At 38.7% G+C, this 24434-nt stretch overlaps 1 protein-coding gene across 29 annotated transcripts in view; it reads right to left on the bottom strand.

The window, feature by feature from the left end:
- The window catches only part of DST (dystonin), a 311288-nt gene that overhangs the window by 212998 nt on the left and 73856 nt on the right, over positions 1-24434 (bottom strand). For 28 of the 29 annotated variants that reach the window (XM_064650251.1, XM_064650255.1, XM_064650253.1 and 25 more), the window contains one exon: positions 3688-3749. In XM_064650251.1, the coding sequence (XP_064506321.1) occupies positions 3688-3749 (62 nt within the window). Of the gene's footprint in view, positions 1-3687; positions 3750-6430; positions 6513-24434 lie in introns of those variants that run through there. The other variant, XM_064650261.1, reaches the window with a different exon arrangement.

Raw genomic sequence — 24434 nt, 5'->3', positions numbered from 1 at the left:
ATTTCTGGTGAAGAAACTTAGAATAATATCCCATTTAATTTGTCAGGACTAAGATCTGGCACTACAAAATTATTTTTAAATTGATTTGAGAAAGGAACTGAACAACAAAGAAGAATTTGCCTGCTTTTACTCCTTTTTCATCATCAACTTTTTTCATTTTCTGACTTTCATCTCATCTTCCACCTGTATTTCAAACTAGCCTCACTCTTTCCTTAAATTTTGGGGTTTGGGATTAAAAGGATGTCAGGAAGAATTTCTGGGCTTTCCTGGAAGCTGGATTTCTCTTTAGGTGATTTAGAACTATGCAACCACTACACTAAACCCCTTGCTACCACAAATATACCTTTTCTTGTCACATCAAGGATTACTTACTGCTCTAGCAAGTACTAGAATTTAACATCTTATTTTGGCAGCAGAAAAGTGAAATGCTTGCTGGAAGCAGAGGGCAGTTCAGAGAAGAGAGGAGACCTCTACCCCAACACCACACTACTTTGGTATGTGAGTTTCTCCCTGGCAGCTCATACCACAGCAGTAGCAGAGTCTAAAGTCCAATATCTCACCTCTCCAGCCCGTATGTCAATAAGACACAAAAGATAACATTTAAACTGGAGCCCCACATCAGACAGTAAACAGTAGCCTTAGCAAGGCCAATGCTCTAATCAGTCCTCAGAAAATCTGTTATCAATTCAAAAGAAAAACTTCGGCATTTAAAAAATGTAGTGACCGTCCACTTCATCTTAAACTGTGGAATTCAAAGATTCAACAGCTGAATTTTGCACATAATACATTATGTACTTGTCTCTAAAACTATGTATATCAAAATAATTAGCACAAAATATTTCTGCAATGACTATGTTTCTAGTTTAGCAAAGCACACAACATGCCTTACTAATCAACTAAGCTGTCAAGAGACTAATCTTACACACTGAATTTTAAATACTACACACAGGCTTTGAATCCAATGCAACTAGAGATAGGCAATGGAGAGCAGAATGGTAAATATTTACAAGTTACTCAGTGAATCACAGACAGATCAATTACAAGAGTGACAGTAGGCTTCTTTGCCAACCCCCAAAGAATTATGGTAACTAGTAAAAGCACCATTTCTGCTGACCTAGAAAAAAACCTCTTGAATACACCTCTACAAAGGCACAAAGGTCTGGTATTTTCCCAAGGAGTGCAGGAGAATAGAAGATCAATTAAAATGAGTGAGGAAAGAACTAAACAAGAAGGGAAAACATAAAAAGAGATGAGAAAAGAAAAATAGAGAAAACAAAAAAACAAGTAGGGGACAGAGAAAAGAAACAGGGAAAAGAGAAAAAAAAATAAGAAAGAAAAGAGATGAAATTAAAATGTGATCCGTCCCCATGCCCATAGCAGGGTCCTGTCCACATATATGGTCTGGTGTTTGCCATGATCTCTCATAACTTCCACGATCACCTTCATCTTTTCTGCTTCTTGTTGAACCCTACACAGCATCAGATAAAAGCACACCCACCTTTTTCAATCAGTGCAACAAAAGCACTTCTGAGACACAATTCACTTCCCCTTAGGGAGATGCCTTATGGGTAGACATCTATAAGGGCTTGTTCCCTCTGCCACCTACTAAAGAAGCCCAGGTAACCAGCTCACATAAAGCTATTGAGATGCCTGAGATGAGACAATTCCCACCTTCATTTGTGCGCAACGAGTTATGTGCAGTGAATGGGCAAACGTGAGTTGCATGTTTTGTACTAAATCCAAGGTACATGAAAACTAGGGCTCAGCTTCACCTTAATGCATTGACCAGGACAGGTCCAGTATCTCTGCTAGAAATCCACTCATTTATTCTGTTCTAAGAACAGAAATTTGACAACTGTATCACCAACTGCTTTCAAACCATTTCCAGAAGATAAAGGTGAGTTGCTACATAAATTCCAAGTTAATGGAAGAGCTATAGCCAAACTATATTTATATAAGTTAACTATCCTTTACTTGAATTCTAAAGTGAGCAATCCAAGATGAAAATCAGTGCCAGCAATATACACAGACACACATTATTTTATCTATCTGTATCTATACCTCTGCAATCACCCACAGTGAGAACTACCTGAAAATGAAGGCCTAAGGCCATTGACATTGGCAAGGAAGGCAACAGGATTTAGTGTGAGCTCTTTACTCTGATTTTCTTAGGGGTTTAGAGTCTAAATCTTTTTTAAGCTACTCCCAAGAGGTTGACAGTATGGAAATCATGACTGTGCATGTTTTAGAAGGGTGTAAGACAATGGTATATAGAAATATCGTTATCAGTACACTGCTCTTCTGTAAAAATATGCACTGTTTTTAACTTGTATTAAAGTATTGCTCTCTAAAAATCTTCAGACAGGCTTTTCCCCATCCCACAGATTCATTTTTTAAATGCATCTTTAATATATAAAAAGATTAGTAGCCTCTACAAACATGACAACAATTACCCTCAGTAAGAAGAATAAATGCCTGATGGTTAATTTGGATATTGCATTTTACTGCCAGGTACTGGCAACCTTCCTGGATATTTTTTTCTTTAAATCTAATTTGTTTGAAGTACTGGACAATGGATACATTTCTTACACCATAAACAGGAGGCAAAATTCAGAAAGGGAAGGTTGCAGACCTGCCTTTTGTCTTTTCTCATTAGCAAGTAGAAGACTTCTGCAAGGACATGGGGCCACTTTGATGTTTCAGGATTACAGTGAGGAGGTATCTGCATAGAAAGGGTCCTTGGAGCAACTGTTTCTATACAGCATGTTTTCTTTGGGTCTAGCAAACCCACAAAGGAAAATCTATTGGTATGAGCCATCCTGTGACTGCAGACTCACCCTGCTCACAGAAAGGTGGTATGCTACTGCTCTAAATACAAATGCAAGGAGATCTTTCCAACAGTGTCTGAAGATTGTACTCATTAATTAAATCTCAACTCTGACAGTTTGCAGATACATTTTTATTTAATGTGACTCTTACATGAATTCAACCTCGGAGTTGGGGGGCATATCAACGCAAGTTATGTTAAATAATCATACAATCTGTTTCTCCAAAGAAATGTCTGGGCTAGACAGCTGGCACTGAAACAGCAGATTAAATTTAGAACTGAAAGGCCATACAGTGAAGGTGAATTCAGCTTTTAGTTATCTGTCAACTAAAAGCTGTACATGTTGTTAAAATAATGTGCTTTGTCCCTGAAGCAAAGTTCACTCCTATTCAAAAGAAAGACATTGAAATGTGAGTTTTGTCTCTAGAATCTTCTATTTCTAATCCACAAGTAGCATACTAATGCCATAGGATGATCTGGACCTCTCTTTCTCAAGGTCATTTCCCCATCCACAACATGGTACTTAAAATACTTTTTTTTTCATTTGCCTTAACTATGGTACTACAGCCATGACATACTAATTCCAGAAAACAGTCAAGCCTTATAGAAAGAAATCATATCTCTTAAACTTCAACTCATTTTAATTTCAAATTCAAATGCGCAATTAGATCACCTTGGGACATTAGATAACAGCATTTCAATTCCCCCATGACTCCTCAAAGACAAAGCACATGCATAAACCTCACAATTTGAGATCTTCCTTATATGTGACACAGCTGCATCCTGACACCAAACATGTAGTAAAAGACACAATTGCTGCTGTAGTAATCAGTCATCCAGACATGACAGATATAACTGACCTTCATGAGATGCTGATTTATCCATTTTGTGAACGTCTTCTTTTGTACTTTGTCCCGCTCATCTAGAGATAAAAAGGAAAAAGAAAAGGGTTTAACAGCTCTACAAGTGATGCAGAAGATTTTTTTATTAAGAGATTTATAAAATTAATATTCTAGTAAATTTATAAAATTTAAATTTTCAAAAGCTCCAAAATGTCTAATCAAAATAACAGCACATAAAAGTTTTTGCAGTACATCACAGCATGTAATGAAAAAGTTTCTTGAAGTTCCAGCTGAGTTCCTTCAGGATAATGGTTCCACAGGTACAACATCAGGACTACTAATAAAAATATAACTTCCTAGGAGAAGTCAACCGCCACTCAAATTGTACTTAAAAAGTCATGGGAAATTTTTAAGAGCTATAAATACTACTCATAGCCTCTACAATCAATTAATTACTAAAGTATTAGGCAATGGAAAATCTCTTACCACATGAAAGCTAACTTTTTTAATCACCATGCTTTTCAACTGGAATATCCCTTGTTCCAACACACAGGGATGAGTTACAGCTTCAGTCAGAGAAAGTACCCTCCTTTAATTCTCTTTAAAATCAACAGGGATGTCCACTAACCCAGATATGGGACCCAGCCACTTTGAGCAGTTTGCTCCCTGGCATGGCAGTTAGCATCAATGATTGCCCACAAAACAGTGTGGAGATATAACATAAGTAATAGACTCAGGGTAAGAAAGCATCCTACTTATAGATAGGAAGCATATACGTGAATTCTACTCAGAGGAAAACTAACCACCACAAGATTTATCTCCAGCAACCTATGTAGGGTCACGAGCCAGTACAACTGCTACAGAGCCCGTTCACAGTCCCAGAGCTACCCAGAGCAGGAGTCACGGGGCATTAGGACCAGGACCATCTGTGCAAGCCTAAAATAGCAAGATTCCTTCTGACCCCGTACAACACAACTGCAGCTGTTTCATTGACTCAGGCTATTTGCAGTGTGGTTGAGAATAAGCAGTGAGCTCAGGTAGCAAAACAAGACCCCTCTGCACCTATTGCCATCTCTAGAAGACTGATTCAGGTCTTGTATTTTACATTTTAAAATACTGTTTTCAGGTTAGTCAAAGAGAACAATAAATAAAAATAAATTGACTGAAAGTCTTTCAAGTACTTTCAAGTTTCTGGTGTGATACTGAGGTCTTTCAAAACAGCATGACATCATACAAGAGTACATGTTGGGCCAAACTGAGCACTGCATGCTGTTCCTAACAGTAGTGAGAAATTACTTTTGGGGAATAAATGCAAAACCAAGACAAGTAAAAGCCTGAAAAGCCTTTGTATAGTCCTCTCTTATGTGACTCACAGACTTTCTACGTGCTCATACATATCTTTGCATTTAAGAGCCATAGATGCATTTTTCCTGTTATATTTTCCAATTCTTTTTTAACACACCTATCACTTTGATAGCCACAGCTTACTGTGACAATGAGATCTTCAGGCAGTATTTGTAGTTGTATATTTGGCTCTGTACAGAATAGTTGCTGATTCCTAAACCCCTTTTCCACACCACTCAAGATCTTCTAAGCTACTGGCATATGATTTTTTCCCTACTTCACAGTTTTACACTCTCTTATTCTACTTGAAGACTCAAAAAAGAGGAGAAATAGAAAAACTAAAGAGCAAAGCTGAAGTACTGGGAAAAAAATTGGCAGATTAGGAGAACTTTTTGCTATATACACTTCCCTATAGCCTTCATCTAGCAAGACATCATTTCTGACATCAGTTATTTATCCTAATAAAGTGGAAGCTCTGATTTAGTAGATGTAGAGAACAGAAAATCTCAGAAATAAGAGAAATCTAGAAACACTTTCACTTTTAACTGTTCCATTATGGGCAGCTCTTGTAAAAGGAAAACAAGGTTTCTCAGCTGCAAAATTTCACAATGTGTACAATGTGTCTTTTCTCCTCAGGTAACCTCATCTAGTTTTGACCACACAGAAGTTTACATTTTGGGAAATGTTACTGTGACAACAGTTAAAAAAAAAAAAAAAGAGTTGAAAAAAATCCGCTTGTATTTTGTTAAGACTATGGAGTCACTATTAGTTTCAACACTATTTTCAATTAAAATGCCAACATTCATAAAACAAGTAATACTTACTACTCTTGTTCCTTTTATACATACATATGTATTACACAAACACTCACAGAAAAATTCTGTGACTGACAGACACGAATGTGCCATGAGGAGGAAAGCTGACACCTGTCATGTTGTGAAAAACACCAGAATTAAAGGAAGGAAAGAAAATCATCAAAACAGAATCACAGAATATTCCGAGTTAGAAAGGACCCACAGGATCATCGAGTTGAACCCTTAAGTGAACGGCTCATACAGGGGATTGAACCCATAACCTTGTCATAGTTAGCACCAAGTTTTAACCGATCTCAGTGTCACACCTCACTGTGATTTTTATCAAAAAACCAAATGCTTCCAGAAAGGTAAAAGCATACTAAGAGGAAAATACAGTGCAACAGTGTTCAGTGTGCTCCAGCTCAGAGCAGAACACACCAAATCAAACTCCCCAAATGAAGTAAAAACCAGGGAAATTATAAAAAAAAAAAAAAATGAAACACTAATGAAGGAAAGAAACCCTCAGAAAGCCCCTTGAGAGAAGCTTCCCCCCAGAGAGCTCTGCCCTGTCCCACAGGTAGCCCTGCCGCCCTGCCAGCCCAGCTCCGGGCTGCATTACTGACCCATGCAGCACATGACTTCCACCAGTCTGGCACTCTCGTCCTTTTCATCTTCATCATACTGTCTCATTGCCCCCTCCAAAAGTTCAGAGCTTCTTCTCTTTTCAGGGCAAAGGAGAGCCAAGGAGTGACCAGGACTTCTAGCTGACACAAAGTAGCAACACCCCTTTTTAAAAAAAAAAAACAGAAGCAAACAGCCCATGTGCTGTCAGAGCAAGCAAAACTGCAAGCCCTCTGGCTTTAACTCAAATAAGAAATAAATTAAGCGTCTGCATTTGTTTGTTTTGAACTTTCAGGTGCATTAATACACATCTGAGTGCAAATGCTGAGTTTTCCAAACCAGGAAGTCTGTTTTTAATTCTACCAGCAGTGAACAGCAAGGAAAGAGCGTCACCATGAACGCAGCAGCAGGAGTGCTGTTTAAGCCGAGATAATTTAAGAATGCAGGTAAAGCAGGAGCTGCAGAAAGAAAGGACATCTTCCTACATCATCTGTTATGTAGATCATCACAATAAACCCTCAGTAGTTAATTAATCAACTTAAGTTTGTCTGCTTTTACCTATTATTGCAGACATTAATGTGAGGTATCAGACAAACTCAAAGTCTCCTGTACTTTATGTGCCTGGAAAGTGCCTCAACAAAATGTCTCCAGTCTTAATAAACTGACAACCTACTTCATGAACCTATACTACAATACAGAAGCATCTAAAGAGGCTCCAGATTAGAGTATCTGCACTTAAAAAACAGTTGCTGCAACTAAAGTCTTTTGCTCTGTGTTCTTGTCATTCCTCAATTCCAGGCACAAATTCAGGGGCCAGGTCCTTCTAATACCAATATGAATCTCTATCACCTACATTGTTCACAGTGTCTGGAAATCAGGACAGTTACTCTGGAAGAGAAACAGAACTATACCAAAGGCAACACATGGCATTGATGCCTCTTCAGTGGTCTCCTAGGGAGAATCACAAACCCATTGAGCCTGGAAAAGATCTTTAAGATCATCAAGAGCAACAGTTAACAAACAACTAAATCATGTCCCTAAGTGCCACATCTTCATGTCTTTTAAATCCCTCCAAGGATGGTAACTCAATTATTTCCCTGGGCAGCCTGTTTCAATGTTTGACAACTGTTCCGTGAAGAAATTCCTCCTATGTCCAACACGAACCTCCCTAGGCCATTTCCTCTTGATCTGTGACTTGTTACTTGGGAGAAGAGGCCAACACTCGTCTCACTACAACCTCCTTTCACATAGTTATAGAGAGCAACAAGGTCTCCCCTTAGGCTCCTTTTCTCCAGGCTAAACAACCCCAGCTCCCTCAGCCGTTCCTCATCAGACTTGTGCTCCAGACCCTTCACCAGCTCCATTACCCTTCTCTGGACACACTTCAGAACCTCAATGTCTTTCTTGTAGTGCAGGGCCCAGAAACGGACACAGGATTCAAGGTGCAGCCTCACCAGTCCCAAGTCCAGAGGGACAATCACTTCCCCTGTCCTGCTGGCTGCGTTATTTCTGATACAAGCCAAGATACCACTGGCCTTCTTGGGCACCTGGGCACACTGCTGGCTCATGCTCAGTCCCTGTGGATCAGCACATGCAGGTCCTTTTCCACCAGGCAGCTTTCCAGCCACTCTGCCCCCAGCCTGTAGTGTTGCATGGGGTTGCTGTGACTCATGTGCAGAAGCCACTGAGTGCTCCTCTCTACCTGAAGGCATACATGAAATCTTCTCTGAGCAATCACAGCAGATGCCACCAGCTTGCATGAGCAAGCTTGTCTCCACTTCTCTCTACACCAACGTAAAAATATGCAAAATAAGTGCAGCAATACAAACTCCTCAGTTTCCAGATGAGCTGCAAATTTCTACGCTTCTTTCTCTGATACTTTCACCATTAGAATGAAGTCTGGAATTCCTACACCTAGTGATAGACTTACTAAAAAAAAAAAAATCTCCTTTTCTTCATCAGCTTCTAGTATTGCTGTTATGTTTGCTTCTCTGCTGATATTTGTTTGCCTGCATGAATGGCCAGATAGTTAACAGGTTTTTCTACTTTTGTCCAGGTATTTACAAAAGCCCTGAAAGGCATTTTTCCTACGTTTATATAAGAAAGCTCATATAATACTCATAAAACTCACTTATATTTACATTCACGTATAAATGCACTATTTTTCTGCACAAATTGTTGCTATAATACTTATTTATATTAAACTCAAAAAACTGTGTTAAAAGAACATTATTAGGGTTGCAAAGGGAAGCACTCAAAAGTAGAGTTATAACGAACTAAAACTGGCTGTGAAACCTTAATACAACCTTCTAAGTAATATACATTATATTTAATTACACAGTCATTTAGTATTTATTAAAGAGATTACTGTCTACATCATAGAAGAAATGCTACTCATTTAAGGAACAGTTACTCAATGTGTTTCATGCTGTTATCGAATATGAAGCACCATACCTATTCACTCATCATTTTTCAAGCTCTGAAGACAAAATTCATTTCACAACAGGTTTTCCTCTGGTATTCCTAAAATTCCTTCTGTAAGCTAGACCCTGGTGCTGAAACATCACCTTCAAAAAATAGCCAATAATTAACGTATGAACTCTTGGGAAAACATTTGGTTTAGGACATTACTCAGAATCACAAACTACGTAAGAAGTAGGGGATAAATCCAATTCTCCAGTCTGTGCTGAAACAAATGATCTTGGAGGCTCCTGCTTGACCAAACTTTACCTTAACTTCTCACAGGCCTTCCATGTCTGTACCAAATATTCATTCTTGCTTGTTAATTAAGGACCAGGGGACATCCAACAAACCCACCACAATCTGAAACAGTCTCCAGGAAGGTAGCATCTCAGTTCAAACAAGTCTAGTTTGGAAAGTTAAAACTACATGTTTTTCCATATGGAAGGGTTAAATAATCTCTATGACAGGATCTTTCATACCACAAGAGGGTATTCTTAACTATCACTGGGTTTAAACTACTCCTACCTGTAGGCCTTGTATATCAATTCTTACTATATGAAACAATAAAAGCAGCCTTTCGTCTCACATGCAGCAAGCTCCAACAGAAACTCCATGACATCCAGAACAAGTGGTGGATCAATCTAGCTGAGAAAACACAATTATGCGCAGATAAAGGTGATCACAGAGGATTCTATGAGGCCTTGAAAACAGCATATGGGCCTACATACCAAGTCCAAAGCCCTCTACTCAGGGCAGATGGTCAAACGCTTCCAACAGATAAAACCTCCATTCTGAATCGATGGTCTGAACACTTTCAGACTCTCTTCAGTACTAGCCATGTAGTCCAAGACTCAGCAATTCAGTCCATCTCACAACAGTTGGTGAAGAATGAATTGGATATTGCCCCCACTTTGGGAGAAACCCTCAAGGCCATACAGCAGGTGAAAATTGGCAAGGCAGCTGGGGTTGATGGAATTCCACCGGAAATCTGGAAACATGGGGGCCTTGCACTCCATGCTAAATTTCACGAGTTTGTGGTGCACTGTTGGGAACTAGGTGAACTACCATCAGACCTTCATGATGCAGTCATGATCACCTTGTATAAGAAGAAAGGAGCTAAATCAGGCTGTTCAAATTACCGTGGTATTACTCTGCTCTCCATTGCTGGCAAAACCCTGGCAAGAATACTCTTGAACAGACTAATACCCGCTATAGCAGAAGGAATTCTTCCTGAAAGTCACTGTGGTTTCAGGGCCAACAGGAGAACCACAGACATGGTATTTGTTCTCAGACAACTGCAAGAGAAGTGTAGGGAACAGAACAAAGGTCTCTATGTAACCTTTGTCGACCTCACCAAGGTTTTCGATACTGTGAGCAGAAAAGGTCTGTGGCAGATTTTGGAACGTTTAGGATGTCCCCCCAAGTTCCTTAAAATGATCATCTCACTCCATGAGGATCAGCACGGCCAAGTCAGATATGGTGATGCACTTTCTGAGCCCTTTCTAATTACCAGTGGTGTGAAACAAAGCTGTGTTCTTGCACCAACTCTATTCATAATCTTTTTCAGCATGATGCTCCAAAGGGCCACTGCAGACCTCGATGAGCAGGACGGTATCTACATTCGATATCATACTGATGGAAGCCTTTTCAACCTAAGGCAACTGAAGGCCCACACTAAGACCTTAAATCATCTTGTCCGGGAGCTGCTTTATGCTGATGATGCCGCCCTTGTTGCCCACACAGAAGCAGCTCTGCAGCGTTTAACATCCTGCTTTGCAGATGCTGCTGAGCTCTTTGGGCTGGAAGTCAGCTTAAAGAAGACTGAAGGTCTCTATCAACCGGCACCTCAGGAAGTCTTCCATCATCCCCATATCACCATTGGCAAATCAGAGCTCAAATCAGTCCAGCAGTTTAATTACCTAGGCAGCCTCATCTCCTCAGATGGTAAGATCGATGGAGAGATAGACAACAGGTTAGCAAAGGCATATAGTGCTTTTGGAAAACTCCATAAAAGAGTTTGGTAAAATAAACACTTGAAGAAAAGTACATAGATCAGTGTTTACAAAGCCATAGTGCTGTCTACTCTTTTATATGGTTCCAAATCATGTGTCATCTACCGCCACCACCTGCGTCTCTTAGAACACTTCCATCAACGCTGCCTCCGCACAATCCTAAACATCCACTGGTCAGATTATGTGACCAATACATCTGTCCTAGAACAAGCAGCAGTCACAAGTATTGAGGCCATGTTGATAAGAACACAGCTGCGTTGGGCAGGACACGTCTCAAGGATGAAGGACCACCGCCTCGCTAAGATCTTGCTTTATGGTGAACTTGCCACTGGCTGCCACAAGAGAAGAGCCCCAAAGAGAAGATACAAGGACTCCCTGAAACAACATCTCAGCCTTGGCCATATTGATCAACATAACTGGTCTACTCTGGCCTCAAATCAGGAGGCCTGGAGACACAGCATCTATAATGCTGCAGGATCACTCTTGAGGAAAAAAGACAACGCACCTGGTAAGGTGCACAGTTTAAACACAGAAGATGAAAGATAGTATGGGCATGGAGCAAGGGAGAGATATGGTCCACATGTGAGAAGGAAAAATTATATACATATATATATATATAGTTAATGAGTCTAGATAGCAAAATCTGAATAAGAGATTTTCAGATCTTCAGACGAGATAATGATGGTGTTTCACCCTGTTGAAAGAACTGTCAAAAAGAACCCCAAGATGCAGCAGGACAGACAAGGATTACTCAAAGGAGTAATCCTATTTAAGAAGGGAGTAATACTATTTAAGAAATGCAAGATAAAATGAACGCTGTTAGGCATTCATAAGTAAGGCACAAACTCCTGAAATGCATTGTCTAATTGAGGCTCACTTCAAAATTATGAAAGCCTAAACCCCTCTTTTAGAGTCTCATTTCATTCATGTTAAGTTCCTTCATCTCTCTTTCCTACTTTTTGCTTTTTTGCCATCGCTCCCTCCTTCATGATAAGCTTCAACTACAACTCATCTGACTCATGGATGTGAAGTTGCAACTACCACTGATGTGTTCCGCACATATATAAGGAGGCATGAAAGATATACAAATATATCTGCAGATATACAAATGCATTTTCAGAGAAAAAGATAAGGCACAAGGTGCTTCTTTCTCACTTTGCTACTCCCAAATATCTAAAATTTGGAACTGATGCAATGCCACAGAGGGTTAGTTATGCAAGAAGGATATCCATCAGCACCAGAAGAACCTAAGGGAAAGTGCTCACATCCAAAATATTTATTATTTATGTTTAAACCCTTGAAGAAAAACTTGCATTATGTGCTAGTGTTTCCATCACTGCTTGCAATCTTTTAACCACAACCTGCCCAAGGATGGGAAAAGCCCCACTAGATCCTTCTCCTACTTCTACCAAGGCATTCACTACCAGATGCTCTCAGAGAAGGACACTGAAGTCAAACTGTGGGTACCCCAATGTGTCACACAATCAACTGCTATCCTCACAAACAGAAATCAACAATTGACATCATCTACCCTATGTTTTTCCAGAAAATGTATCCCACTCAATTATTGCCCCTCTGATGAGGTCTGCACTGATATGGCAAGGTTCTTTCAAAAGAATGGCTCCTCTTCTGCATATTCCTATCAGGCAAATCATCGACTGTTAGAAAGCTTCACTTTTATGTCTTGTCACATCATATATGTGCATAGTTCTGGAAGCATTTCAAATTTACTACTATCCTGAGCTTTGCATTGTTAATTTAAATAACAATGAAATATAAATTCAGTTTAGGCCTTCTAATTTTTCTGGCTGTTCCAGTTATTCTGTAAGAATTTAAGTCTCTCTCCAGTTTCATTTCCTCTGAAAACCAAACAGATTTCTTACACACTGGAATGAAAGGTCACGTATACAGCTGGTCTGATGACAAAGATGAATCAGGATAAAATTTCTCCCTGTTTATTCTAAAATCTGATGCCTCGTCATGCTCTATTTTTATTAACTCTGAACTATATGCACCAAAAGCTGAGGATGAACTAGAAATTATGTGGTTTTCCTGGAATTTCAGTCAAATAAGACCAAACTAAGACCTGACAGTGAATTTAACAGCTCAACCTTACTAAGTAAAACCCCTATCGGCTCCTATGTCATTAGAGTTCTGCCTTCATGAAATAAAAAACAATCAATGTTTAGAATCTCTGATATATTTTTCAAACAGAATATTTTTATTTCTCTTTCACAAAACAGTATTGCAAATTTTACTTGCCAAATCATTTCTGTGGGTATGCATTCAGCTGTAAAAATGCAAATGTTTTCAGAAAAAAAATCTTCTTTTAAAAAGTGAGCAATGTAATCTGTAGACTGAATGTGAACTAAATTTGGCAACAGACATAAATGCATCAAAGGCTGGCAAGTGCTCAATTTTATAAAAGCTGGAAAGAAAACACATATTAAAAATGACAAAGACTGAAAATAAACTGGGAAACTTCAGCATTTTTTTGCATTACATTCAGTTGTTGCCCATCAAGTGGGTTTCCTAATGAAGTTGTCTTGACAGCAACAGCTGCAAACAGAATCCAAAGATATTATCCTTTCATCTGTGTTTTACTTGATACATGTTTGTTCACCCAGCTCCAGTGAGCAGCTTCCCAGTCTTGCAAGTCAGGTAATGAAACAAAACTGGAGATTAATTGATGGAGAGAAGACTTAAAATTTAGAAGTTAAAATGTTGTGATCTGGGACAACACTTATTTTTGAAACTCTGCAATTCATCATAACTAAGTACCAGCATAATCTGTTTGATTAATATGTCTACCTATCAAAATCTGAAATCAATTGCTTTGGTATGTTAGCAGTATACTTCCAATGAAATTAAAAGACTTGGGAAATAAAGTCTTTAGTCACATGCAAACTGTTCTATTTGAGGCTTTGCAAAATACAAAGCAAAATACAGCGCTCTGTCTGAAAGATATCTTGCTGTAAAAGAAATTTTGACTCATGCCCACAACAATCTGTTAATTGATTAGACAGGCTTATCAAGTTCTCAAATATAGAGTCAACAATAAAATCATACCATTAGCTGCACCGTTCCCTCCAGCTACACACACAGCAGTTCATGTTTTGTTTCTCACACAAAAGGCCCAATTCCATAAGCAAACAAGTAAGCACAGTTTTCCTGAGTCTATGTAAGGTCCAGATCTAGCAGAACTCCATGAAGCAACCAGGAGAAGACTTCATTGGAGTCTGGGGATCTCAAACTACCCAGACATCTTAGGTACAACTTGCCTCCTGGCCTCATGGAAGACCTCGGGCTCCTGCTGACAGACTCTGGACGTTCTTTAACAAGCTACTTTGGGTAACCGCAGTAAACCAGTTGTACCTGAGACCATGAATTCACACCCCAGGCCAAAGACAGATTTTTCAGCTTATGAACAGCTGCTGTGGTTAAACTCTTACCGATTTCCAAAGTAGCTGCTTTGTAAATATACCAGATCACTCATGACAGCATGAATGTCAGATGTGTTTGACTAACATCAATATTCATAATCCAGACTGACATAACTGATATCAAAAGATATTTGCTGAAACAAATAGACAGAAGGCACAACAAATAATATTGTTCTATAGTTTGCTAAAAAACACAACAAGACTTTTTGATATTTTTGGAGGTCAGAGTTTAATCCTAATTACAGATGAAGGAGCAACCACAGAACTTCCATTGACTCTGACAGAGCTATGACCACCTTCAAAATCAAGACCATATGCAGACAAAACCACATAAAAAAAATCAAAACTGTAAGAATGATTGGTTCACCATTTAAGCTTATCATATTCTGTAATGCACCACACCTCAACCCTACAAATGCAGGTGAACACGAAACCACAATAGGCAGTAAATAAATGCTTTGTTCTGAAAACATTCAAAAATTTGCTAATTGCACACCCATCTGGCTCAATAAGAAACTGCACTCAAAGTCTCACTTGGACCATTTTCTGCCACTACTTTCCATCTATGCTTGAAGCAGGATGAACAATTCAACTGTCCTATGCCTGAAACACTGCATTAAATATCTGCAGGCTTGCCTGGCTTTACCATCCTATGCACAAGGTGGCACGTAAAACTTAAACTACTGGAACAAGAGCTATACTTCTGATATGATTTGCAGCAACATAAATTAGGGATTTCCACAACAGTATGGAAGAAATATTGCTATATGTGTGCACATACATCAAAATCAAGAAGAATCCCAAAGGATGATTCATAGGATCCCAGCCAGCCCTTTGTAGCATTAGCCTTGTTAAGTAGCTACCTCACATCGGACGAGAGGCGCGAAATAAGCTCAAAAAGCAATTCTCTAGTGTCTTCCAGTCCCAGCAGTGAGTGTTCCAAAAGGTTTAGAACCACAGAATAAACAAGGTTCTCAGCCCCTGAAAGCTGATAGCTGAAGAATTAAACAAGAAATCAACAAGACATACAAGCAGACCACAGGAGGTACACAAGGATATAATATTTCACTTAGGAAGGAAAAAACCCCAAATCAATATAGCCTTCAACTTCCTTATTTAGGCTTTTAAAAAACATCATTAACCAACTCAGATTAACTAAAGTCACATAAGAAAACATTCTTCTCCTCTGCAGCACTACAGAGCTCCATGTCTACTTCTTTTGTGCCCAGAAAATCACTCCTGGGCAAGTACTGCACTAGCACAATACCCTGTGAACAAAACTCCCAAAGCTCAGTGACCTTCTAATGTATTTCCTTTTGTGCAGAGCTCTCCCTGAAGCCCTATAGCAGGACAGAAGTTTAACTGTTGCAAAGAACGCAACAAAGCAAAACTGCACAGATAGCAATGAGCAGTACTGAAAAACTATTATGAGAATTAAAGGTTTCCAATTTGATTCAATTTTCAGTATTATTTTACTTCTTCACTTTATATGAAAGGGAACACCCATGTGCAAACATCAGCTCCAGCTATCAAGACACATAAAACATTCACATAGTCCAACAAAATATTCAGCAGACGTTACCTTGTCCTGCAAAGTGTATTGCAGCACCCCTTGACTTGTGGCTGGATCACCCCATTTTAGATTTTAAAAGTCTATAAAAAAAAAGCAAACCAAAGTTTGGGTGGGTGGTTGTTGGGTTTTTGGGTAATCAAGGAAGTTCTGATATAAATTAAAAAGAAATTATACACTGTTAGATGACAGTTTATATATTTTAAAATGTTGATACAAATTTTAGGAGAAATCCTACACTGGAAAGATATGCCTAACCAAACAGCAAAGGCTTATGAGACTAAAGCCTATTTCATCAATCCAGTGCAAACCCAGGTCACAGCAATAAGCATCACTGCACTAAGAAAACTGCAGTCATTTTCCCCAAGCCCCTGGAAGCCAGCAGAGATCTATGCTGACTTTGTGTACTACTGTCCTTTGATGAAGTCCTCCTGCTTTGCTTTTTATACTCTCCCTTGGAGAAAAAGCAGTGGGATACATTCGAAGAAATCCATGGAAAGGTCCTGAGAGAAGAAAAGAAGACCCAGAATAGCATTCCCTTTGCAAACAGTTCAGCTGGCCTTTCAGGTCCTGTGCTTCCATGACTGTACTAACTTCAGACTGCCTCAGAGCATGAAGAACTGGAGGGAGAGCAGCAATGCTTCCATGTGACAAACACCACCTCTGAACAGCTATTTCCTCAGTACCACCTTAGACTCTGATACTTTAATGTAACATACGAAGTACATGAATATACTCACTAACAGAATCAAGAGAGCTTGAAAAGAGGGACTATGAGCAGAGACCTGTGCTGCTAGGTTTGGCTAAATCAGTAGGTCTTTCTCCCCCTCTGATCCTCACACACTGTGATACATTGATATTCAAGGAGAATAATTTGGTTTTCATGTGGTATCAAAATAACAGGAACATGAATCAGAATCACTGGGCATTAAAAAAAATAAATCTCACCAGCTGATGTTTATGCCACAGACATATATGATATTGCTCCTCATTCATCTCCATCAGCACACTCACCCATTGTTCTCCCTTCAGTTCCATGAACAATTAAAGATTCTCCTCCACCACAAAGAAATGTAAAAATAACTACTAGGGTGTTTTCTGTGTTGTAGGAGGACAAAGAAAACACACACGCTCTGAAATCACAGACTTGTAGAAATTTAATGCCAACTCCCATAAAAAAAATAGTAAAATATTAAAATTTCATTATAAGACTTGGCCTAAAGAAAACAGTCGACTCTTAAAACAAGTCTGCAATAATTTGGAAGTTTCATTGACTGCTTTTCTTGATTATCACACAAACCCAAAGTAAACACTTTCACTGAGTTGAACTGTTGTGAGTATATTTTGTGTCTCACAAAATATCTACAGTCCTAACCCACTTCATATAGACTTACCTGTTCTTAATGAAACAAACAACCCACCTATGCTAGTAAAAGAGGTAAACCACAATTTCATAATGTGGCTATGCTGGTATAATTAAGTTAAGTGTAAGAGCTGTGAACTCAGGACAGAAAAAGAAATAATAGTGCTAATTTAGTCACACATAAATTACCCTGCAATAATTATCACTCTTTCTGAAAATTAATTTCCACATACAAACAGCTAATTAAAATGGCATATTTTATTAAATTAGTCCTTTCCTTCCCACATTCATGGCCACATGTACTGATTAAGAAAATACAGTAAGTACCATTTGAATCATCCATTATGATGATGCAAAATTTATCAAGTCCTGCAATAATACTAAAACTTATTGAACAAGGGCTCAGCAGAGCTTTGGGATGATATTAGGGCAGGTCTTCATTAAACTGACTAGAACCACCTAAATGCCCATTCCCATCTAACTGCACCACCACAGCCAGCCTGTTAGGAATTCTACTCAGAGGTGCAGGCACCAAGGCAGCTATGAAGGAGCTGGGACACCTTTGCTCTTCTGATCCCCTGGAGTTTGGGACACCTAAATTCACAAGGTCCATGGACCTCTGACGACTTTATATGATTACTAGCTCTCCACTGTCCCACAGATAAGACAAGTGTCACCACAGATTGAGATTTTAAGGTTTCAAGGAGATGAAAAGGTCACTTCTGAGAACTCACTGCCATGCATAGAAAACAGCTGATAAGGAACACCACAAGAACTACAGAGAAAGGGAGTTTTGAAAATGGTACTCTCTGAAGAACAGGAAAATTTAAGGAATGAGAAATGATACGGCAGAGAGAGCCGTGAGTGGCACTGGAGATAAAGACAAGAAGCTGATATGTTAAATAGTGGAAGAAGAGGATTCCAGGACAGTAATATACAAAAGATAATGATTTCAGTGAACACACATGTTGAAATGACTTGTTCAGCTTGGCATCTGGAATAGCAAAAAGATGGATCCTGTGGCAGTCAGTACAGGACTCAGACCTCTCTGGAGTTCAGCTTACGCTGCATGCACAGAAAGAAAGGCAAGGTTCCAGAAACACTCCTTAGTCTGACACTACAGAATAAAAGCTCAAGAGTCACATGTTTCAGCCTTAGCGACTGTAAGTGGTCTCAACTGTGATCAAAATAAAAGAAAAAAACAAGGTGGTTGAACTTGGTTCGACACAAGGTAGGGAAGTTTGTGGATCAATATAACAGGAAGTTTTATTTTGGCTGTATTTCACCCAAGGACGTATTTCACCCAAGGGGATGGTAAGGCAAACAGGAAATACAAAAGATGGGGCAAACCATAACTGAATCATCTTCACTGTAGCAACAGATAAAGTCACAAGGATGCATAAAACAACCCAGAAATACTAAACAGTAGGTAAGACCACCAAGGGGCCAACACAGTCTCAAAGGAGTAAGGAAAATAAAGACAAGGAGGACTCCGTTCAAGGAAAAGTCACTGGAACAACCAAAGAGAGAGTAAAAAAAAGAAAAGCAAGGGAGGAAGGGGAGCACAGTTAGTTGTTTCAGTGTAGTCATGGAGGTCAAAGAAGGTGAGGAATTATTTAAAACAGCAAAGTGAATACACAGCTCTAAATGTGTCAAAACAGTCTCAGGAAATAAACAAAACAGTAATATGTAAAATCACAGCTGAATGATGGATTTTACACATTATTTAATATTTGCAGTATTTAATATTAGGTCTTTCTCATAAGTCCAGAAATAAAACCAGTGGCATTCCCCAGAAACTGAGTAAAAATGTAGTCGCTGTTACAAAGTCTGTTGAAACAAACAAACCAACCAAGCCTGCATATGCATCTCAGCCCCACTACTCAGTGACAAAACTCTTCATTTCAGAGAGTTCACAATTCTCTTTTCTCCAAGTTGTTCTTTGCAAAGCAGAAGTTACTAAAATAGCCACATTGCTGATGTATCTGAAAGAGAAAGGTGGGAAGGTTTGTAACCTAAGATAACCTACTTAACAGAAGAGCTATACCTTAAAAAAGATACAAAGTACATTTAAATTGACGCAGAGCCACACTGTTTTTATGAAAGATTCAGAGAGTTTTGAACCCAAGAGCATAAATCAAAAATTATTAGCAAAAATTACTAGCAAAATGTACACTTGTCTACTTAGAGGTATCATTTTACATGTGGCCATAATCCTGTTGTCAATTTAAACTCTCTCCTTTTGTATGTGACCATATGAGTCTGTAAAAAGCAAGTGCCAGGCTGATATTCTGCACCCTGAAATTTACTAAGTGAATTCTGAATCTTGCTTGGAGCATTGCACCTTATGTCAATAAATGACATAATATATCTAAAGCCTTCTTCAAAATTACATTAATATCACTGGCTATAAATCATCCCCAACTCTGTAGGCACAGTACAAAATACATAGATTTTTTTTCCTCCTAAGACTACTCCTTAATACCTCTGCTCGGACAATCTTAAAAACTAAAACAATAGGAACACAATCCATCTGATCTAACCACAGAAGTCTACAGTATGAAGGCATCCAACTAAAGGAGTCAACAGGCTTTCTTCTTAAGCAATGAAGAAAAACAATCTCTTTTAGGACTATCTTTGCTCTGCTAATGACAAAAACAGACCTACACAGCTAACACATTAAAATATCTCCATCTGTTCTGAAGAACCCAACTGAAAACCCAAAGGATACTCCAACTACTGAACTGGAAGTGAGCCTAAAAGAAAAACCAAAATATTTAAGTCACTTAAATTTACAAATGTTTCACTTTGCAATTTGTACAATTAACATTTTTTAATCCATTCAACATGCTTTATTACTGTTAGTCTTAAATTATTAAGCCACTTGAACATTTTCAGTAAAAGGCAAAGTCAAAAATCAATACAATTCTGTTTCTAGACACAATGTGTACAGATATTACTTTTTTTTTTTCAGCAGCAAGGAAGCTTCAATTATTTGAAAGGTTTGTGCCCACAAACTGGGTGCTAACGGAGTTTGAAGGGGTTTTCAGCACCCTTCAGATCTGGAGAACAAGAAGCACACAAATGATTTGTACATCTTGTCATACCTTTACATCATACTATGACAAATTCCACTATAAACTGTACTGATACACCAGCTACCCCAATTCTGTTTCCAAAAATCATTGTACCAGAGAACCCCAAAAGATCCATCTTCCAGATTTAGCTGCCTAGCCAGAAGCAGAAAGGTACTTGGATTTCATACAAATTATAATACCAAATGAGTGTGCTTGTATAACACCTCTCTTCAGGAAGTGACTGTACTCTAAGTTCCACCTCCCTTTGCTCCAAAAAAATTAATTTTGAGTCCTTCATCCCCAAAGGCTTCAAAATAATCTGTAGCCAAATTTTCAGTTTCAGTCTTACTCACATGTTTTAAAAACCATAACATATAGTCCCAACTGAGCAAAACAAATAATTCACTAAAAACCCAACAGCCAGTTTCTGTTCTCACAGAACTAAAACAAAGCATATGCTGACTTTTGTGTTAGCTGATTTTCTTCAGTCCTGTAATCTGAATTTTTGTTATATTTCATTTAATCTGATGGAGAAGGATGGAAAACAGTACGGAAGAACACCAAGAATCACCATTTTCTCTTGGAACTCTTAAGTCTATAATAATGTAGTTCAAGCTCAAAAAACAAAAATTATAGGTAGACAAAAATCATGAAAAACACAACTAGAACACAAATATTTCAGAAAATTCTGAGTCCTGGGAAGAACTCTAAATCAGACTATAGACTGATCTACCACCTAGTCACTGTGAGGACTGCATTCTATGTTGCCTGGCTCTGCCTAAATCTTTAAAGATCTAAAACTCAGTTGGAGATTTGTGCTATAAGAGGAGATTAAATATAACCTTAAGAAGTCTAATGTACTCCAAGACAGGGAACACACGAGCCAACAGAGATGGGATGACAGCAAGGGGGACAGGCTGAGTGACGTGCCACCTGCCTGTCCCAGGCAGAGGGATTGATTACCACCACTGGAGTTGCCAGACCAAAATTTGCCTCTCTGTCCAAGTTAGGTTATATTTTTAGTAATTGAAAATATTACTGTACTATTAATGTATTTCGTCCTAATAGCTTTTTATTATCATTGCAATATAGAATTAACAGTGCTTTTATACACAAGAATTTTACACCCTAAAAGCAGAAATCATATGCTAAATAAGAACAATCATGAACTTAGCTCATGACCTGAAGAGCTTGCACCCTGACAGGCAACAGCCAAGCACCAAGTCAAGGAGGGTTCCTGGCATGCAAGGTTGTATGACAGAACTGATGAAAGGAAACCAGGTGACAGCAATGACCACAAGGGAGGAAAGGGGCTCTCAGAACAGCCCACAGCAGCAATAATGCAAAAGAAAACTGAACCATGTGTTCACCCACAGAGAAGATCTGCCTTCTCACTTACACTTGTTTCTCAAATAGGAAAGAAACACATCCTTACAACAGACGGATGGACAAAGTTGCCAGAACCACGCTCCTGAAACCAAGAGCAAACCTCTGTGAAGGCTAACAGCACAAGGACTGGGTTGAGCGGGCCTGTTCTCTCATATGTGTCATTGCATATGTAATATAAGGCTTTGATTTGTCCTTAATACTATGGTGACATACAAGAAACACCACAGAGTTGAGTTTGTTAGGCCAAAATAGATGTTTTGCAGCTTGCAGGCAAGGCCATGACCAAACCAGCCAGAGGGAATATGGAAGGGCATAAAGGAGGTCAGGTTATGGCACCTGGTCACATAGGTCAACCACTGAGCAGGACACTCCCCAGCTGAACTGCTACATTACCCACACTACCTTACTAAAAACAAAGTCACGTGCCACTTAAGTGTGTCTACATTTCTCCCAGTCCTTTAAAAGAAGTTTTTTTTTTCCTCCAAAAGCTAAGAGTCCAAAGCTTGGCTTGTAAGCCACAAATAGTTACTGCCTGAGGTAAAAGGATCAAATGAATTACTGTCTGAAATTACTGTAACAAAATAAGATACAGTCTGCCTAGTCACAAGATGTTGACAAGATGTGAAGTACTTGATTTTACAGTACTACAGTAACAGTGCGATTACAACTTGGGATGGAGAGAAATTTATTTTCAATTGCATAGGATTTTGTTAATGCCACATTCTACACATCAGGATTGTTTTACAGTTGCTGCAGCAAATTCAACCTCACAAAAATTGTGTTCTTTCATGTAAGGTACAGGTAAAGACTAACAGACCTGATTAAATGATCCCCTAGAAAATCAGCAATATTTTCTGCCAATAACAATGAAGAAGGTGTGAATTAACTTCACAAAAGTGCTCCATGAACCACATGAAGACATGATCCAGCAAAGCCCCAACACAGAGAACTTCTGAAACTGTTCCCATACCAGAATGGGACTATATATTTCTTAGCCATAAATTGCTAATAAGAATATCAATTTCTGTGAGTCACAAAAGAATATTAGATTCAGAGTTGTACAGACTAGAAACCTGAAACAAGGAGTAATTGGGACAGATGCTGCAGCAGTCCATGACTTAGAAACCAGTAAGCAGAACAAGATCTTTCAAGCAAAAGTCCAGGACATTTGTGCTACAAGAAATATTTTAAACACTGTATTTTATGATTAAAGAAGTAAAGACTATTGAATATTAACAAGCAAAAGATAAAGAAAACACAAAAGGTAAAAAGGTAAAAAAAAGCTGTGTAACAGCCAGGCTTGGCACCACTGTCTTTGCAGAGGTAAACATTTTATAGACTAATTTCCTAATGAGGTTGTACTCCATCACAAAAAAAAAGTAAAATTGCAATACTTATTAACATTACAAATCTTAAAGGCTGGATCGGAGACCAGTTTCCCAGGCAGATCAGTATTTTCTTGGACCAATTACACAGTGCTGCCACCAAAATCTCTGAGGGATACATGACAGTGCTACAGATGGAGAAGAAGCTCATTCAGAAAACCATGATTTTGTAAAGATTGGCTCTGACAGTGTTCCTAAGGAGGTTAAAAAAAAAAAAAAGTGAACCCAAGTCTATCTTTAATTCTTTCCTTCAGGCCTTCACTGGTCTGACTGAACCAAATCAGCAGGACTCGGGATGTGTTTACAAGCATAATTCTGTCCATGAGCTTCAAGGATACTTTTTTTTTTTTTTTAAATCACACAGCCTACAGCACAGACATTCCTCATTTTCTGAAACTCATAAGCACTGTAGATGTGATGGATCTTGACTCTCCAAATGCCACCCCAGAACAGCTGCACAAAGCCAATTGACTAATATGGGGCAAGAATGTCACTCTACATTGAACAGCTCCAGTTATAACACAATAGCAATTGTTAAAATATTCACTTCTAGGCAGCTTGCTCGGTTACAGGTTTCAATATTTATGGTAAATAAAGTGAAAAAGTCAACTGTAGGGAAAAAAAAATCAGAATCATTAAGCAAAAATAAATTCATGCTTGCAATGTTAAAAATAACACAGATGAGTCATGGTTACCAATAGCAAATGGAAGCTCATGCCCTGTTCAAAGTGGCAAGCTTAGACATCTTCAGAAAGAAACATTATAAATACACAAACACACCCGGTTTCAAAATAAATCCCTTGAAAATAAAACAAAAATCTGAAACTTTAATTAGAAATCAAGTCATAATAAATGAAAAGCAGTAACATGTCCATTGGTATATATTTAGGAAACTGCCAGTACTATGGAGGACTAGTGGACGTATTAAATGTTCTCACAGGAAAATCTCTAACTTGCACTGAACACACCTAAGTAAGTAGACAGTTAAAAATAAGCACTTTAGTATGAAAGAGAGTAACAACAAAGGCATTGAAGCTATTCATATCACCTCCCTACAGGCAGCATGCCCTCTGCTCATGCCTGTAGGCATCAGATAAGCAGGTGCCAGGGTACTCTGATGGTTGCTCCCCATTATTTCACTAGGCCCTGTCTTTGCAATACAGCATGAGCTGTATTTCACTTTTTGGTCTTCACACAACTAAGTGAGGCAATAGAAGGTTAGAAGACAAAAGACAGGAAAAAGATAACATATTGTATCTCCTTGTTAGTACTATGGTAGTGATTGATTGCCTTCCATCGTGCAA

Source organism: Pseudopipra pipra, chromosome 3 (assembly GCF_036250125.1).
Source record: "Pseudopipra pipra isolate bDixPip1 chromosome 3, bDixPip1.hap1, whole genome shotgun sequence".
Taxonomy (NCBI): domain Eukaryota; kingdom Metazoa; phylum Chordata; class Aves; order Passeriformes; family Pipridae; genus Pseudopipra; species Pseudopipra pipra.
This window is presented reverse-complemented; position numbering and strand designations above follow the sequence as displayed.